Genomic DNA, 19,713 nt, shown 5'->3' on the forward strand with positions numbered 1-19,713 from the left:
GCCTGCTTTGTATGGCGGCGTTACATTAAGGCAAATAAACGATTTTCAAGCCCCTGATGTGTAGCCTGCCCTGCATCGCATATCTGTTGTAGTAATAATAGTACTGATCTCCTTTATTGAACTCTACTGCAGAGGCTACACGTGTCTATGAGCGTGTCTGGGGCAGCTTGAGATGCGTAGAGGCTTGGATGAAGAGAGCGAGGGGGGAAGGAAATGGACAGAGGCGAGGAGGGGGAAGTGACTGAGGCCGCTGGAAGGTGTAGATGTGGCTTGGGCACGCGGAAAAGGAAGAGGGGGAGTCATAGATTGAAAGAGAGATGGGGGCAGTAACATCTTATGAAGGGAAGAGAAGGAAAGGAAAATATAGTCAGAGAGAGGGATGGAGAAAATGGACAAAGAGAGGGGAGGAGAAGATGAAAATATGGAGAAAGTGGGAGGGAGGCGATAGACAAGAGGTGGGAGGATCAGATGGACAGACAGAGCAAGGAAAATGTGGACACAGAGAGAGCGAGGAAGTGGTGTGTCCAATATATGAGTCGGATGCATAAGTGGTCAGAGCCATGGGGAAAAGGCTAGTGATCCATAAGCAACATTAGTTGTGTATGAAATATATAATAAGACTTGAGTCGTCTTTCCATCCCTTTAAAAGTAAGAATCGCCTTTACTCTCATGCTCACCACAAATAATAATTATTTCTTATCTTGTTGCCTTGAAAACAAGTTTCCTTTTAAACTGAAAGAATACGCTGGAAGAACTAGTATCATGTAAATATTGTAACGCATTGTCGATTATTATTTCCAAGACTGTACGAAAATTTTAGTGGAAGACTGAGTTCCTAGATTTTACCTGGCTATGTTTTTTTCTCTTTTTATTCGAGCTGAAACTACTGGAGAATTTTGCCTCTTCTGAGCCGAGAAAAGCGACTTTTATGTGAAATAAGAGAGACCACGGGTGTGAAAAATATACATGACAGAACTCCAGTTCTATAATTCAAACTAAAGGGAAACAAAGTAGCGGAAGCCTTGACTGATATGAGGTACCAACTGTTGTTCCATTGTCTCAGTGGAAGTATGCCACAACGTAGTAAGAGAGTGTGTAATATTGTATATAAAATGTGGTAAGAATCGATGGCATGCACCTTATATAGTGAGTGTTATAAGTATCTCAAGTACGATCGACCCCTAAAATGATGCGATATCGCATTGCGTGTGTTATTCCGATTTACAAGAATCCTTCGGACATGCATGATTGTTTGCCGGAACAGACCCTGCGGCAACTACAGCCATTATGAAATACATGCAAAACGGAATGACGACAACAAAAAATTTGTGCCGAATTGTGACACGAACATAGATTATCCACTTATCGCTTTACCATTTTTTTCGTAAGGAACCTTCCTGGAGACCAAAGGGAGAGGTGGGCGCAAAGTGGGCAGGGGTCGCAACCCGAGGGCTCGCCACTATGTACAGACCCCTCCTCAGGAACCAAGGAAAGTTTAGGCAATGTGGAGTAGAAGTACATAGAACATTAATGACTTATTTATTTATATACAGCAGTAATTTCCTTTGTTTTTTAACTGATTTTGTGTGTGTGTGAACATTCCGATGAGCAGAGAATAATCACTTCTAAGAGTGGGAATGGTTTCTATCAACTACTCACTGCAGCAACACCCCAAATCAACGGGTGGGGTAAGAAAGACACTACGAAAGAAATTCGAGAAAAATTGTCTGTATTTGGGATTGCGGACAACTGCACGACGGCGTTCATTAAAGAAGTGGCAAAAATCAAGGGTATTTTTCTCGCCTTCAGCAAACAAGAGAAAACTGCGTGTCCACAAATCCGCTTCACGGAGCTGCTCATGGCTTGCGGAAAGGTCCGGAAAGAGGAGCAGGCGATGATTTATCTGGTGAGGAGTCGTACCGGTAATTATGGCCAGCATCTGTCACACCAAGAACACGTATTCGCCAATCGGCACATCAAGGGATGCTCGTCATAACATAACAGGTGGCATACAACGGGGTGTCCATGAAGACGAGACTGGCATTATATCATCCCACTGACCGCAAGGTACCTTGCAGACTATATATCACTGGCAAGGTAAAGAGCGCACACCGATCACCACACCGCACGCCAGTCGACGTGGGGATGCTTCCCCTTAACCACATACAGTGACCTGTGCTGCTGAAGTAAACCGTAGATCGCCTCTGTGGATGTCAAGCGCGTTAACAGTACCTCAGGATGGACGTAGATCAGTTCGAAGGGAAATTGACGGAAGTAAAGGACGGGTGTTGCGACGTCTGAAAGCTGGATAGGTGGTGAGAGAGTGTGGTGCAAAGGCCACCAGCAACAGGCTGGTAAGGATCGTAGGACAACGGTTCCACAGCGCCGTGTGAGAGCCGAAGAAAAGGACTATCGCTCCATAAGGGGCATGATAGAGACCTAAACCGACCCTGCGCCGCGGAAGGGTGAGTGTCTCGTATCTTTTCTGGAATAGCAAGCCTTGGCAAACATACAAACTCAATGCCGCTAGCATGCAGCAGGCAACGGACGGAGGAATAGGACGTTTCTGTGCCCTGTGGGGGGATACGTGACGCCAAATATACATTTGCATATTGTGTCCGTTTTAGAAGATGGAGGGGGCGTAAATGATGCTCTAAGAACACAGTTCGAAGTTGGGACAGTATGCGCCGGCAGTTGAGGGCGAACGTGCGCCGCATATCACTTGCGGAATCGAGTCCTAAGCACTGCATAGCTGCAGCTACAGCCAAAGAAGCAGCTCTGTCTGCAGGAAGCACCGCACCTATAGCCATAGCGCTCGGTTTGTGGACCTTAAGCCTCGCCATTAGGTGGTAATCCATGCCAGTGACTCCTTGACCTCAGCACCGCTATGAAGAACGACGACGAAATCGTCTGCATACGCAGTGCAGCTGAATACATGGTCACCGAGAGACATCCCAGAGAGGCGTCTAGGAGGACGCAGAGCAACAGTTCCATGGCGAAAGCCCAGTGCAGAGAGCGGCAGCCTTCATGAACTGATCGACGGATCGAGATGGTAGGAGTGAGGCGGTCATTGTACCTCCACGAAGGAGACGCATTACGACATCGACGGTAGTATCAGGGTATCTCATAATGCGAAGTGATTGACCCGATCACTTTAAACACATAGTTCCATTAGAGCAGTTCAATAATTGGTACTTGTGAACAATAGTTTTAGAACAAACTATTTTCAAGGTGCAGGGTGAGTAACAGAGGTCGTATTATCGTTTCTATGGCTGCGTACGCCATTTTACCCGTGGAAATGTAAAGTTGGTAGTCGCTATACATCGAGTTTTGTAAATACCATACTACATATCGTCGCGAAGTATCACTTATGTCAACTGATGAATTTATTTACGAGCAGAATAGGATTACTTCGTCCTATTGAATGGAATTGTTTTTATATTCGTGACATGTGAATAATCTTGTTAAAAGCAAGGTGAGATTTCTTTTGCTTGTATGTTAGTCTCTGGAATGACCAGTGATTTTATAAAGGATTACAGTATAATTCAAAGAATAAAATTAAATCGCAAACAGACCTCTATGAATTTAACTCTGCGAACAAACGAAACTTCGAAAATATTGAATTCTTTCATCGATTAGTAAAAATTTAAACTAATTACGAACGCAGTTGCAACTATACAGTCAGTATACTAGGGCTATTCGGAAAGTAAGTTCCGATTGATCGCGAAATGGAAACCACTGCGACAAGTAGAAATATTTTACCTGAAACAGTTAGCCACAGCTTCCAGCCACTGCTCTACATAGTCACCACTCCGACTTAGACATTTGTCGTAGCGTTGTACCATCTTTCCAATATCCTCAGCATAGAAAGCAGCCGCCTCTGCTTCCCGCCAATTATGTACGCTCATCTGTAGCTCGTTGTCTGTGCGAAAATGTTGTCTTCACAGCCAGTAATTAATGTGAGCAGAGATGAAACACAGAGGGAGCCAATTACCGGCTGTAGTGCGGGTGATCAAATACTTTCTATCTAAAACGCTGCAGGAGCATTTTCATTGCCCCTGCAAACTGCGACCAAGAACTGCCACGAAGTAGGAACCGTATGACAGTTCTGTAATGTGGGCTGCATAACATCAGGCGAATTCTCTCACCAGGACCTCATACTTGGCGGGAGACACTATTTTCTACGCATCTTTATGTGCTCACCATGCACTCAGAACTAAAAAGAGCGAAGTTATGCAACCGACAGGCATACTAGAGACAATTTCGAACACACATGTGCAAAACTTTATGAGATTTTCACAGTGGTTTCCATTTCTTGACTGATCGGAACTTACTTTCCGAATATCCCTCGTACATACAATTAAATGCGAAAATATTTTTGTATATAACAGTGAAATTTGGAGAGTTGATGTATTGTTTAGGTGTTGTTTGAATGTCTAAATCTGCTGGAGGCAACAAGTGAGTGTCCTTCGCATATGCCTATAGTGTCATTTAAGGTGTTGGTACTGCGAATACAAATTGAAATAACTTTTTATTTAATTAATGTTTAACTAGCCAATAAAACAGCACATGACATTGTTATCATTGACAGAATAATATCAGTCAGTGTAGAAAACGAAGCACATACTGTTGCGAGAAGTACAGCTTGTTATATAGTGATGAGCCAAAACATTATGACCTCCAGCTTAATAGGTTCTATATCCGTGTTGGGGACAAAATACATCACTGGTTCTGCGTATCAGGGATCCGACTGTTTGCTGGTAGGATTGTGGAGGTATGTGGCATTACATGTCTACGAACAGATCCTTTTACTCGCATAAATAACGGGTCGCTGATTTGAGTACGCGGTGATGGCGCCCGATAGCGACCCAGATGGGTTCCACAGGATTTACATCAGGCGAATTTGGTCACCTATAAATCAACGTGAATTCGCTATAATACTCCTCAAACCACTTTAGCACGGTTATGGCTCCGAAATACGGAAAACTATACTGCTGAAAGATGACGTCGCCGTCGGGGAAGTCATCAAGCATGAATGGGTGCAGGCGGTTCGCAGCTGTCAGCGTGTTTTCGATTACTACCATAGGTCCCATGCAAGTGCAGGGGAATGTCTCCCATAACATAATACTGCGTCCGTGGCGCGGAGCACGTTTCGAACCGCCCTTCACCTTGATGACGGCGTTCGTGGGGATGACCATCGACCTAGTGTAGCAAACATGTGATTGACCCGAAGAACTGACATGTTTCCATTGATCTCCGGTCGAATCTCGATAGTCCCTTGCCCGCTGAAATCGTAACTGACGGTGTCGTTAGGTCAACGTGTGATCACATAGGGTAGTCTGCTGCGGAGCACCATGTGCAACAATGTCGATGAACGATGTGCTCTAAAACACTCATGTGTGCACCAGCATTGTGGTCTTTCGTAAGAGATGCCTTAGACACCATCTATCCTACGTTACAGAGCAGACAAGCCTCTGAACCCCCTCCTAACTCCACGTTCTGTGAAGAGTTGTGTACGCCCAACCATTCAGCGCCTAGTGGTCGTTTCGCTGTCCTGCTTCTCTCCGTAGCTGCTCGTGACAGTAGCCCGTGAACATTCGACCAGCTTCGCCGAATAGTCTGCCCTTTGCCAAAGTCGCTCATATCAATGTATTTCCCCAGTTGCAGCCCTTATCTTCGCTAGGCTGATACCCGTCCATGTCTGTTCCGCTTACACACTTATGCTATCACGTCACGTGCCCGCAACGCCACCATGCTGCATCCAACGCCACGGTGGGCTGTGGTCATAATGTTTTGGCTGATCAGTGTATTTTATTTGATATTATAATGCCAAGATAAACTTGATCAGATCATCGCTAGATCATCGCTAGAGTGTAGCAGTCTATAAAGATAGCTCCGGAAAGTAAAAATCTCACAATAGAGTTTCTTGTACAGCGGAATGTTTGAGAGTGGGACCCAAGCACAGTGCTACAAGTAACTAGAGATCACCATTGTCGACATAACGGGAGAGCAGTACGTCTTCCAGAGCCGTTTCGCGGAATTGGCGAGTGCTGAATGCGTTACTCACCTGTAGCAGACGAAAGCGTCGTATTTGTAGCTGCCTGAATTACGCCTCTCGGCGGCCACTCTCTCACGTCGCATCTCCATCAGGTGCATCATGTAAGTTATCTCATATCTGGACGGACAAATGTTCAAAAATTAAACACTCTTTTGTTATTTAATGGAACTCTTGCTGAACTGTATTAACGACAACTATACAGAAAAGACAGACAAAAGCTGAGAAATTTGTCACGGAAATTCTCATTGCCAGGAATGTCTATTTCCGTTTTGAAAGTCCACGTGGAAGATGCAATTCCAAAATGTGGGAAATACATCCCTAGACGTATTGTTAATGACTCTGTAAGCAGAGAAATTCGGGCAGATTTGTATATGCATTAGTTACTATTGCACACTACCTGCAATTGTAACAGCGAGAAAAATATATTCTCTCGTCATATCGTACCATTGTTTGCGTAGTATAGCTATAGATGCATGTATGGCATGATGTATACTGAGAACTAGCGGTGCAAGAATTCGCGTCTTTGGCTCGTTTGAAACATAGGCTGCTTAACGTGGTAGTATAATTTCGTACTCTCGTATACTACTGGTAAGAGATTCACATATAAAACGGTTACTGATTCGTTACAAACCAACCATTGGTCAAAATTTTCGATGAATACGTTGCTGCCGTTCTTCGCCTAGGCCAGTACTGAGTTTCACATGGATCGTGTTGATGACAGATATACTGTAGTCTGAGCGGCATTAAGACTGCTAGTTTGAAGCATAGAATATTCTACCGTACAGCTGGAGTTGCATTTATTTAAATAATGATGAACATGTAATAGTGCTTTGCGTAAGAGCAATTGATAAACGTTTCTGTAAGATATATGAAGAATTTATGTTCATTTCAAGCGCTCTCAAATAACTTAGACCAAATTGATTCCCCTCCTGTCAATTGTACATATCATTTAGAGACCAGAAAGATTTTCAGCTTACCATACCACTGCGAAATGGCTTCACAAGGTATGTGTTCAGAGGGCGCCTCCTTCGATTTTTTTTATATAGCATTTCAAGGTCAATGATCGGACATAAATTTCTTTACGCACTATGAAGCATTTCCAGAAAGCACTCCAAAAATCGAATTTGAAAATTTTCGAAAGTTACTAAGTATAAAACATTCAGAGATGTGTGTTAAACTGATTTACCCTAATTATGGATTTAACCAAAGACGATCTCAAATAACATTCCCCATATGTTTTACAGATTAATAATTAATATGAAATATTTGTGTGTAATTTTTAACAAAATAGAACAAGATGAGGATATGACTTGTTGACTTGTCTTTTATTAGTAAGATCCATAAAAAGGGAAACAAGGGGCGTTGTCCAAATTGCATGGAATTTGTGTAGTACATGGAATAACAAAACTTTCCTCTAATATCTTTAAGGAAGAAGATTGAAAAATTTCTCCGAGGTACAAAGTGGCGCTAGAACAGGTAGATTATGTTTAGATATTATCCACTATAAGACTGAAGAATGTAGCTAGTAACAGGAAAAGGCACGCGACTTCTGTTGAACAAGCATGTTAAGCATACGAAGATTGCATGTGGCATGAAGAGACTAAAAGTACGAGATGAACGGATTTATAGAATTACGAGATTCCACAAAGAGACATAAGCAAAAGTAAAGCTGGGAAACATAATAACAGAAACTGTTAAAGCCATGAAAATCCTTAAGGAAAGTTACAGTCTGTCTACTTCTTAACATAGGGATGAGCCAAGCACTGAAGGTATAGACCAAACATGTTGAAGTATGAGTATGTTAAATGGACAGGGCAGAATGTTGCAAACGATCAAATAACCATCGAAAGTAGCATATACGCTATGGAACACATTCTAGAAAGTTGCAGCTGAGGTCTAAAACTAAATTTTGAAAAGAAAGAGTAGGCGTACACGTATATTGGTAACGAAAGAACGGATTTTCTATTGCGTGATAAGAAAATAAAAAATATAAAATTTTTAAATATTTAGGCATTGTCATAACGTAGTGAAAGTGCCCGCAAAAAAGCCATGGGCGACAAAATAGAGACGAAGTCTCCACATGGACTGATTTGGAACGATAGTAATAGTCGGCAGAACACAGCAAAATATTCCATAGTGATACTGAATATATGTAACTTCTTACGATGCATAAAGGTGACCGCTTACCAACATAAGAAAGGGCAAGATCAGAACAGTGGACTTAGATTATATGAGGAGATTAAGGGATTCATATACAGAGGGTTGACAAAAATATGGAAAAACCAAAAACACAACACATCACTGTGCCTAAAGCGGTGCAGGAAAACCGATGGATTTTATAATAGCTTCCAGTCGTCTTGGAGTGGATAAATACAGGTGCTGTCTCGGTTTCTATCTGCACAATAGTGCCACATTCGGGTAACGATGGTGGAGGTGGATAGCTATCAGGCACCCTTCTCTCCAAAGTAGACTTCAAAGGCTCGATAATATTGTAGTCTTGTGATTGTAATGGCCAGGAGAGGTGCGATAGTTCATCCTCGTGCTCTCAAAACGTGTCCTTAACGATGCGAGCTGTGTGAACAGGGGCCCTGACATCTTGAAGCACAACATCACCGTTGAGGAACGAATACTGTACCATGGAATGAAATAGATCAGCCAAATTGGTCACATAAACCGTGGCCATAACGCGACGTTGTAAACAATGGGGCGCATGGAATTCCGCGATATGACCGCCAAAACTATAATCTTGGAAGTAAACTCGGAGTTGGAAGCAATATGAAACAAGACTCATCCGACGAAATGACTTTCTGGTATTGCCCTATAGGCCAGGTTTTATGGCCATGCCAACGGGTTTTCCTTATTACGGGGATTGTATCACGGATGATGTGGTTTGGGAATTCTAGCTTGCCCAGCAATTTCCAGTTTATGGATATCTCTTCGTGTTACTTTTAGTGCTGACAGGGTTCACATGTGAAACATTCGCTTCGACTCTTGTCCTCTTATTTTTCGTCATAATCCTCTTCAATCATCGTTTGTCACGAGCACTTTGTCCACGTTGTGCCTTTCTCCCTTTTCCCTGTATGCGGTATACAGTGAGGTGACACAAGTTATGTGTATTGTGTCGGTGTGCCTTTGGCCCAGCGTCGTGCAGCATTTCGACGTGGCATCGAATTAACGAGTAGTTGGAATTCCCGTGCAGAAATATTGAGCCGTGCTGCATTTATAGTCATCCACAACTGCGAAAGTGTAGCCGGTGCAGAAGTTTGTGTACGAAATTATCTCTAGATCACGTCCCATAAATGTTCGATGGGATTAATGCTGGGCGATCTGGATGGCCAGTTCTTTCACTAGACCTGTCCAGAATGTTCTTCAAACCAATCGCGAACAATTGCGGCCCAGTGACATGGTGCACTGGTGCACTATCATCCATAAAAATTCTACCGTTCCTTGGTAACATAAAGTCTATGAATTGCTGAAAACGATTTACAAGTAGCCGAATAAAATCATATCCTGTCTACGTTCCGTTCAGTTGGACCAGGGGCTCAGCCCACACCATTGTGGAGCCGCTACCAGCATGTACATTGCCCTGTTGACAACATGGGTGCATGGCTTCCGTGGGGCCTGCACCACACTCGAAGGCTACCATCAGCTCTTACCATCTGAAATGGGGACTCATCTGACCAGGCCACTAGGCCACTGTTTTCCAGTCGTCATGGGTCCAACCTATATGGCCACGAGGCCAGGAGAGACAATGGAGGCAATGTGCTGTTAGCAAAGGCACTCACGTCGGTCATCTGCTGCCATAGCCTATTAACGCCAAATTTTGACATGCTGTGGTAACGGATATGTTCGTCTAAGTCCTAAATTTATTTCTGCGGTTATTTCACGCAGTGTTTCATGTTTGTTAGCACTGACAACTCAGTGCAAACGAAGCTGCTCTCTGTCACTAAGTGAAGGCCGTTGGCCACTGCGATCTCCGTGGTGAGAGCTAGTGCCTGAAATTTGGTATTTGCGGCTCATTCTTGACACTGTGGATCACGTAGCATTGAATTCCAAATGGAATGTTCTATGCGTATAGCTCCAACTATCATTCCATGCTCAAGGTCCATTAATTCCCGTCATGCGGCTGTAATCACATCGGAAACCTTCTCACACAAATCACCTGAGTACAAATTACTGTTCCGCATAAGTATTGCCTTTTTATACCGTGTGTATGCGATGATACTGTCACTTGTATATATGCATATCGCTACCTCATGCCTTCTGCCACCTAAGAGTAAATCTTCAATATGGAGCCTCTAGAATCACCAAACACTTTTGATACCTCGGCTATAGAAGCACCCACCACACGAACACCAACCATTTGCTTAGCTTTGAGAAAATGCAAGGACAACACAAAACTCTACGGCTAACACTTGCAACGTTTTGAGAACATACGTTGCCGTTGGCAGTCACATAAAACAGCGGAACCTGCTGCCTCATATAGCCTCTGAATTTATGTTCAAGCATGCATTTTTCGTGGTGTCTGCATATTTTTGTCCAGTGCCTGTATTAATGAGAATGTAGAAAGAGACTGATGCAGAATGGATGGGCTAGCTTTGGTTTTGTGATTATATATTGGTCGAGTAATGAATGGGAGGGGTTAACATCTTTCGATTACAGTAATCTAGACTACTAGAAGGCGTAAACAACTGAACCCTAGTGGGAAAAATCAAAGAAGGAAGTTACCATGCGCTGACCTTCGAAACTTCTAAGAAATCTTCTAAGGATGAAGAAATCCGAAGACGACAAATGCATAAGGTCATCTCGGTGGATGCGTTCCACCGAACTCAGGGAAATATAGAAAAAGAAAAAAAGCTGCATGCGACAAAGTAATCACCCGAATGGGACGGAAATCTATAAATGTGATGTACACTCTTTGACATAAAACTTGACCGGCGGCCGGCCGCTTCAGAGGCTAAGTCCGCGCCGATCGCGACATGGGACAAAAAAACTGGCCAACTCGCTAATTCTCTAAGTCCGGTTATCTGCACAATCTGGCAACACTGTAGACTGCGGCACTTCCTGGAGGAAAACTTGTCCACTTGTCCCATGATAGAGAAACTGTAGGCTGATTACGCCTGTGGTCTAGCGGGAGCGTGCGTTGTTTCTGTTCATAATGTCAGTGGATCGAGAGCAGCTGGCATAAAATATTTTTATAGCCTCTTCTGTCTGAATGCTGAAGACGTCAATGTAATGGTAGCGCAGATTCAATCTATTTCGCTTTGTGACACACCGATATCAAAATTTTATCCAGTAACGATTTTGCGGCAGATTTCCTGCAGACAGTCCTCCTCTGGACGCCGTATGCGGCAAAGCTCCGGGATCCATTTGCTGGCTACTGGCAGCGACCGTGGCGACAGCAGCGGCGCTGCACTCCCCCGTTCGTTATCGAAAGCGCCTGCTACCGCTCATCGCTTTTGATGATTTAAAACGCTTGATTATTAAATGTTGCTCCACAGAAAATGTCTACAATTTCCATTCACGCTCAAAAGCAACGGAGACAGACGCCCTGATTAGTAGGCGGGTATTATATTACATTAATCGGCAAGAGCTGAGTATGGCCCGAAATTAATTTTATAGACTGGGACGAAATGAAACCACCTCACTACATTCGATGAATTTATAAATGCTTCATACCTCGTTTCTTTTCCTTTCAAACTCAATTATTTGTGCAACTTTTGGTCAATGTTTGGATGTTTTCGTCAAGCCAGAGTGAGCGTCTGTGGTGTAAAGTGTATTACAGTTCTTGTTTCATTCCTTATGGTAAGTCTATGCGATAAACTGTGTGAATACCTTGCAATGCATGCTCTGTAGCAGTGCAGGAACACTGCACATTTGGAGTTCATGAAGTATTTATTGTTGATCGGAAGTGATAGTTAAGGTCATCAGATTTAAACCAGAAAAATTTGTCGTTTTGAAGGTTTCAGAGAACGGAAAGGAATTGCTAACACCGGTGTTAGAAAACGTCTACAGTTAAATGCTATTGCAAAAATTTAGAAGAAGGGAACTATATTAATGAACATGTGCACTTCATAAACAACCTTCTGACATGTTAGACCTATATGACGAACAAAGCTCAAATTTATATCGTTGACAGTCGGTTTGAATCTTTTCAGGGTCTATTTTACAGTGAAGCACCTTGGAATTTGCAAAGCAGAAATCCATGATATTAACTTAATTTACTAAGTCGAAATCGGACGAAGATTGATGTTTAAAGGCATTCTTCAGATTTCGCATAAGAAATTTTTACTAGCAGTTTGCAACTCCATTAATTAAAATGGAAAATAAAAGGTTGTAGTCAGCGGCTTCTACCGTGATTCGAACTGCTATGTCTTATAGTACAAGCACTGCAACGCACAAGGGAACCTCTGAGCTAACGACACACTGGCTGCCAGAGGCGGAATATAGTCACTGCGATGTTGCCTGAGCCTCAAAACGCAACCTTAAACACACGAACAGAGGAGGTGGAGATTACTGTTTTAACGTCCCGTCGACAACGATGTCATTAGAGACGGAGCACAAGCTCGGATTAGGGAAGGATGGGGAAGGAAATCGGCCGTGCGCTTCCTAAGGAACCATCCCGGCATTTGCCTGAAGCGATTTAGCGAAATCATTGAAAACCTAAATCAGGATGGCCGGGCGCGGGATTGCACCGTCCTCCTCCCGAATGCACACACAGACAGGTGTTACTTATGTGAAGAACGCCGTTCTTGGAGTCCAGAAATTAAATATACTTTCTAATTGTGTCATCTTGCAGTAGATTATATCGTACGAGTCTTCGATGTGGAAAACGATTGTCAAGTGAATTTAGCGAGGTAACGCCGACCTACACCCGGAAGTAAATGCACTATCGGAGTGTTGACAAATACTTGCTACGACGCTGCCATTTCTAGGCTCTCTGACGAGGCAGTTCTTCAGCGAAATGCTTGCCGTGATTCTCCGATACGGTTCTTCAGAGTGGAGACGCGCGCGCACGTTTGGTTTTTATGCGGCGTTCTCCCCTGATGGTTTCTGACGTCGCCTTGTGGGCTATGTATACATATGAGACATTCAATTATCATCAATCCAGAATCATACAAGTTTCAGCTTCCGGCGTGGAAGAAGGCTGTTGACGCCGACATTATATCATTTCAACGTAGGGAAAGCAAAACGGATCATTCAATGTTTCTCATTCAACATAAAGCATGTGAGATAATTTTCCGTAACGTTCATAATCATCTAAAACTACAAACGAAGTAAAAATACACCGGAAGCTTATTCGAATTGAATATAACGCTTTGCACCTCGATGTCGAATTTGTCCACTTGCAATCTTTTGCAGCATACACATAGAATGTCATGATTACCACGAGAATGAAGAAATATGTTGGTAAGGATGGAAGCAAGAAGAGACGCAGTCAACAAATATTCTATTCCTCATGGCATTCATTTCATTTGGCACGTAAGAAGAGGTAAAGCGGGAATTTACTTTCGTTAACACGAAAGATATGCCGCACATATTGATAACGAGGAAGTCTGCGTCTTCATACGTTTCCTCCTTGAAATCTGTATGCTCTATTATATACTAAGTAGCCCGATCATTGTTTCAGTAATGTTACCCTCTTGTTTGACCCCGTAACGATAAACAGATTCCAAATGCATGTCTCCCTTCCTGGGTTGTTTTTGTGTTTTATTGCTTGGAATTCCTGAAGCAGACCACTGTGCCTTCCCCCCTCGTGGGTTAGGTCTCAAAACTAAACCGCTTTGTATCCAATGGCATAATTTATTCAGACAGCATCAGCATAAGACTATCAAACAAAGCCTTCCATTTACAGTTGCAGCACTCTAACCAGCACTGACCAAAGTGTAATCCACGGTCATGGTCCTAAATTACCAGCTGTCTGCTACTGTGGCAAAGTCCGTGCTACACTTTCGATTCCGCAGCACCATTTTATCTGGTAACACTGTGTAGTTGCACAGTTGTGCTACCAGGTCTGTCCTCACACTGTCAACTTTATGTATCTCACTTCTCCTGTAGCGTAGATCACGAGGAGCCAAAGTAAATGAGTGTATTCTGCATGACGTAACATTCAGTATTCCCTTCTTTCATAGCCACTCTTCATGTGCATCGATACCAAATAGGAATGCGAAAACTCTTGCGAGTGAGAGAATGACAATAACAATCGTAACAAGAACAAGCAAATAATGAATGATGTTTATTCCAACGCAGAACGAGAATGGCTTTAAATATAAAAATCTGTATCTATATCTATATCCATATCTATTGATCTTTGAGTTGGCACAATGCAAATATGTTCTTAGCATTTAGTTACTGAATTTAGTTCTGGACGTTTGCAGAGAAAAGGAAAAGTCGGTACTTCTCGCTAGTGTAATATAATGTGAACCAGCAACTACCCTTTCCTTAGAACACGACTCAAGCAGGTCCTCAAGTAGGTAGCAAGGCACTGCTGCATTCTGTTCCCTGACATTGCTCTGATGACGGTTAATGCAGATAGTTCCGATTATGAAATACAAAACGTATTGCAGGTTAGTTCCTAGGATAGCAACATTAAATTTGCGTTGTAGACGGCACATGAACGTAACGACTATCCATATTACTCATCAATATAAAAAGACAATATTTTGGGAATTTAGCAGGATTACTCAAAATGAATTCTGAAATTGGGTGACTGACTGCACAGGTGCTAAACGTCGTCAAGAGTATACGATGTCCTAATCGCATTAGGAATATGAAGATCGTCTTCGACAGCACGCAACTTTCACATTGCTATCTCCACCCTACTCCAGACAGCCCTCGGTGGAGTTGCACTACGTTGCCGATGTTATGGAAGGCCTTCAAACCGACAACAGACCACATATTGAAAAATACAAGCGAATTCTCTTGCAGCGTAAGCTTATTGTAACTAATCTAAAAATTATTGGAGAGGAACATTGTCCTATTCAAAAAAAGTAAAATGTTACACACTGTTGACGTCAAACGGACATTATCTATGTCCTGTCTTGTGTCCTACTCATCTATAATATCAAGTGTACTATGAAAATGATTATATATAATGGATGATAGGGTAATGCATTGATACCAGATGGTGGGGGCCGGCCGGTGTGGCCGTGCGGTTCTAGGCGCTTCAGTCTGGAACCGCGTGACCGCTACGGTCGCAGGTTCGAATCCTGCCTCGGGCATGGATGTGAGTGATGTAGTTAGGTTAGTTAGGTTTAAGTAGTTCTAAGTTCTAGGGGACTGATGACCTTAGAAGTTAAGTCCCATAGTGCTCAGAGCCATTTGAACTATTTAACACAAAATGACATTAAAAATTAAAGTTATTCACGAGCAGCTAGTTCAGAATATGTATGAACATTAAATGACACGACGAACTGAAATAATATGACGAAGAGTTCAGCGCTCACTGGGAATAGAGCCCCACACATATCGTTGTTGACTACACACAAAGAGACGTCAGCTACCGAATTTTTCTCCACCAGCTGCTCGCAGTAGCATCTTGAACTTACAGTCATCTCGCAAATAGTTCTGTGTCTCACTGGGAGTTAAAAACGTCAGATATCGTTAGTGTTGACAACGAATGAAAATACATTAAAAATCAAAATTATTATCCACCAGCAGATAGGTGTTCTCCTGATAGAGCTTGATAATACATAATTAAATCTTTAGTGCCGGGCCAGGATTCGATCCCATTCACGCGTAATATGTGAAGTTGTTGAGGAATCTGCAGTTTTGAACAAACAACAAATTGTAGCCGAGCTGTATTGCCACGAAGGGATCAAATTCCGCGTTAAGGGCGGTCTGAGTTGCATTCCCAGTTTAGAACCAATTTTATCGACATACAGAAGCTCAAATAAAAGATGGAATAAGTGTCCTGTGACCATACATAGCGTTTGTGTCGTCACTTGAAATAAATAACTAGTATAAGAAAGGTTACTGGTGATAGAGTTTCTACATGTCGCCACTCCAGACTTTATTGTGGTTCAACCTACCGTCTACGTGGTAAAGAAGGAATATCATCTTTAATGTGAATTTTCAGACCACGCAGCCATTATATCTCCTTCACTTGGTGTAGCCAGGAGAGAATGGAATCTGTCTCTCCCTATCTAAAATCATTGACGGAAGTGGGAATCGAACCCAGACCATAGGTATAACAACCTATCATCCGTCCAACAGACCACGAAATCCTCTTCTCTGCGAGTCATTTTTCTATCGTAACGGAGTTGCGCCACGCTGGATGAGAATTCTGACACGCAGGCTCCCTATAGTAATTTGCAGCATGTTCAGTAAATTCATTTACTTGGTTGACCGAATCACCATGAACTAGCTGCCTCGGCTACCCAGTGCATACATTCGACTATTTTGTAATCACAGAAATAAAATCACGTAACTGCCACCTACACACAACTGCCAACAGTGTAGGATGCAGAAGTTTAAATAAGAAGGGTTCCTTTCCACTTGAGCTTTTCTATTGCGCTATCTGTTACTAGAAAACGTCGTTCAGTCCAAAAGAAAAGCTGTAACTGTTTGTCTCTCAGAAGTCAAGACCTGGCCATATGCATAATCTCACAGTGCTGTGGAATCCAAAAGTTCTGGAGGAATAGTTGCCCAGCTCTGGAGCTTATGTAGCTACGTGTCAGCTTGTAGTATAGATAAGATGTCGCGAGTTCGAATACATTAAGTGCTACATTTTTTAAAACGGAATTCTGCTCTCTGCTGAAGGTATCAATCTAATGGAACTTTGAACATTATTTTATTCTTCTTCAAACTTTGTTTGACAGCTTTAACTCAGAACAAGTTTTCTACATGCATGTAATCAATAAACTGCATGTGCATTGTCAGACTGTCATAGGTAACATCAGAGAATTCGCATATATCGTTGATGATTAATTTCTCTATCATGTTTACTATTGTTTTACCAACACTAAAGGAAACCTTACGAAAATTGTCCACTGTATTATAAGAAATGAAATAAAACTAACCATGATAACCTTACGACGAAAGTATCTGTACACAAGCATGCCTCTATCGACACGAGTTAGTAAAATACTACTCACTTAGATTTTGATTGGGTCTGTGTTTAATTGGTATGCTGTGTCATACTCAAGAGGTATGCAAATGTGGCAATTCATAAATAAAGTTACGTATTCCTAGAAACCCAAAATTCGCTTGGCAGCAGCGGAAAGAGGCCTTACCTGTTGTGCAGCATTGTAAGTTTTTCAACATTGCACTATGATCTGAAAGCATTTTCTTGCGATTTCCTTATTGATGTTTGATCTGACTGCTTGCAGCTCTTTCACAGAAGCGATAAAAACGTTACAGTCAGTGAGACTGGAACTGCGAACCGTAACTGACGCTTTTTCACAGGTCAGCACGTTACCACAGAGCTGGCGAGGAGGTATGGGTGTGAGCTTCCTATTACGACGGCAATAGGAACTCGAACTCGTAAACCGCTATTTGAAGGTCGAGATTAGTTGCGGTTTCCACCTGCAACGACTTTCCTGGGCTGAAAACCGTAAATTTTCAATCTTTTGTTACCCTTCAAGCGATAATAACTCAGATTATTCAATGGAAATGACAGGTAAAATCAAGTGAACTTTGAGGCTTAATTCCGTGCACACCAGGAAGTAACTCGTCGATCACAGAGTTGCCAAACATACGTTGCCTTGTTGCCAAATCTCAGTTACAGTACCAGCAGGAAGAAGACGAACCGATGTGATCCTACAGCGGTCTGGGAAGTGACCATAGCTGGTGTCTCCAAGTCGCGGCTGCTACGGCCTGGAATACGTAATGCGTCTGATTCGCTTTCTGTAACTAGGTTTAGGGACTGGAGCGTAGTTACTAATAATACTCAGAACTGACTGCAAACTGAGCATCATAAATCAGTAACTCTCATTGTTGTTTTTATATTTCTTTCGTAAGTGTACTCAAAACTAAGAAAGTCATTCACACGCGTTTTCGTGCCTCGCCGATAGTCGAGCACAACATACAAATAAAAATAAAAAAGAATGTGTGTGTGTGTGTGTGTGTGTGTGTGTGTGTGTGTGTGTGTGTGTTTGTGAGAGAGAGAGAGAGAGAGAGAGAGAGAGAGAGAGAGAGATAAAAAGCAATGAGAGAGAGTGTAAAAAATTGTTGTAAAGAAATTGAATCATGGTATTTAAAGAAATCTTTCATTAAAATGACACGTTCCACATCATTACGAAATGTCGTATTCATGATCTATGGAACAAGAGTTAATCTAATGTAATCTAATCTAATCTAATCACATCATATTGATGATTAGCCATGAAGAGTCATGAATTACCGAAATTTTGGCCCATACCAGTAACCAAATCTAAACTTGAAAATAAAAGACGACAATTTTTGTAATAAACCGTGACTCCTATCGAGACCCTTTCGTCCCTGTTATCTAACCACGAAAGATGTCTGATATACCTCCATTCTGAAGTAACAAAGTGTGCATGCATTTAAAGATGAAGTGCATGATGTGAAGTTCTGTGACGGAGATACGAACCCAACACGTAATCCGATTGTTAACTAAGAAAAATCAAATGTTACGTATCGGTTTTTCTTACGAGCCGCTGGGTGTCTGAATCTAAAATAAGGATACAAACTTTTGTGCCTAAGCGACAATCGAACTGCACACCTACCGTGCATCCACGAATATAGCTTAAGTATCAGTTGCTTACTCATGAACAGTAAGATGTGTGCGTGTTTGACCAGAAATAACGACACCTGTTGCGATTGTTGGAAACACATGAACAGACATTGAAATTGCGCGTTAATTTTCACTAGCAGGTGGGTGTGCACTTGATAAAGCTAGAAATGAAATTATGAATATTTTTGTACTGGATCAGGTTTCAGACCCACATACTTACCGTTGGAGGAGACCTAGAGAAGATTGCAGTCTTGGGAAAAGGAACGAAATGACTGAATTATACTGTTCCGAGAGATTCAGATCCTCGAAAGAGGAGATATGAATTCGAATCACAGTCCAGCACCAAATTTTTAAACGTCTCTAGTTCAATCAAGTACAAGTAAAATAAGAGCCCTGTCCCTTTAAATGGCTATCGCTTCATCAAATAAAATAAAATTTTCTAATGTAAGTAAGCTTACTGGCGACTGTATTTCTGTTTATCATGCCTTCCGCTGTGTCATTTCCCAATGTAAACCGGCTCTGCCCAGTTGGTAATGAAGGAACATGATGTTTAATGCGGATTCTGGATTATAACGTCTTTCTCTTGAGGTTACCACAGGTAAAATAAATCTGTTTGTGCCTCTTAAAAGAAAATGCCTGAACCCACGCATTGCACCTGTGATAGCTCGTTCCACCATACCATTGTGGCCACATTACCCAGCCCCAAGAGTGTGCTGTAACGGATGATGTGCTTAGCTTACAAAATTAGTCACGGTGGAAAAAATGCGAGTCTATTAAATGGTCAAGTAGAAGCAAGCTTCTGACGCAGAGATTATGCTATTCTCATGTCAGCAGGATGTAAAGACTCTTCTAGGCATCATAGGCTGGATGTGAAGCCATTTTGATTTTTCACAAATTCAGCAAATTTCTTAGTTCGAGAAAATCCACTGTGAAGTGTGAAGTTGCCGGATAATTCGAT

The 19,713-nt window shown here is 42.3% G+C and overlaps 1 protein-coding gene across 2 annotated transcripts in view; it reads right to left on the minus strand.

The window, feature by feature from the left end:
- The window catches only part of LOC124607495 (toll-like receptor 2 type-2), a 134,729-nt gene that overhangs the window by 14,573 nt on the left and 100,443 nt on the right, over positions 1-19,713 (minus strand). The window contains exon 10 of one of the 2 annotated variants that reach the window (XM_047139879.1): positions 6,068-6,175. The exons of the other annotated variant lie outside the window; for it this stretch is intronic. Coding sequence (XP_046995835.1) covers positions 6,068-6,175 — 108 coding nt within the window. The remainder of the gene's footprint in view (positions 1-6,067; positions 6,176-19,713) is intronic. 2 annotated transcript variants of the gene reach the window in all.

Source organism: Schistocerca americana, chromosome 1 (genome assembly GCF_021461395.2).
Source record: "Schistocerca americana isolate TAMUIC-IGC-003095 chromosome 1, iqSchAmer2.1, whole genome shotgun sequence".
NCBI lineage: Eukaryota > Metazoa > Arthropoda > Insecta > Orthoptera > Acrididae > Schistocerca > Schistocerca americana.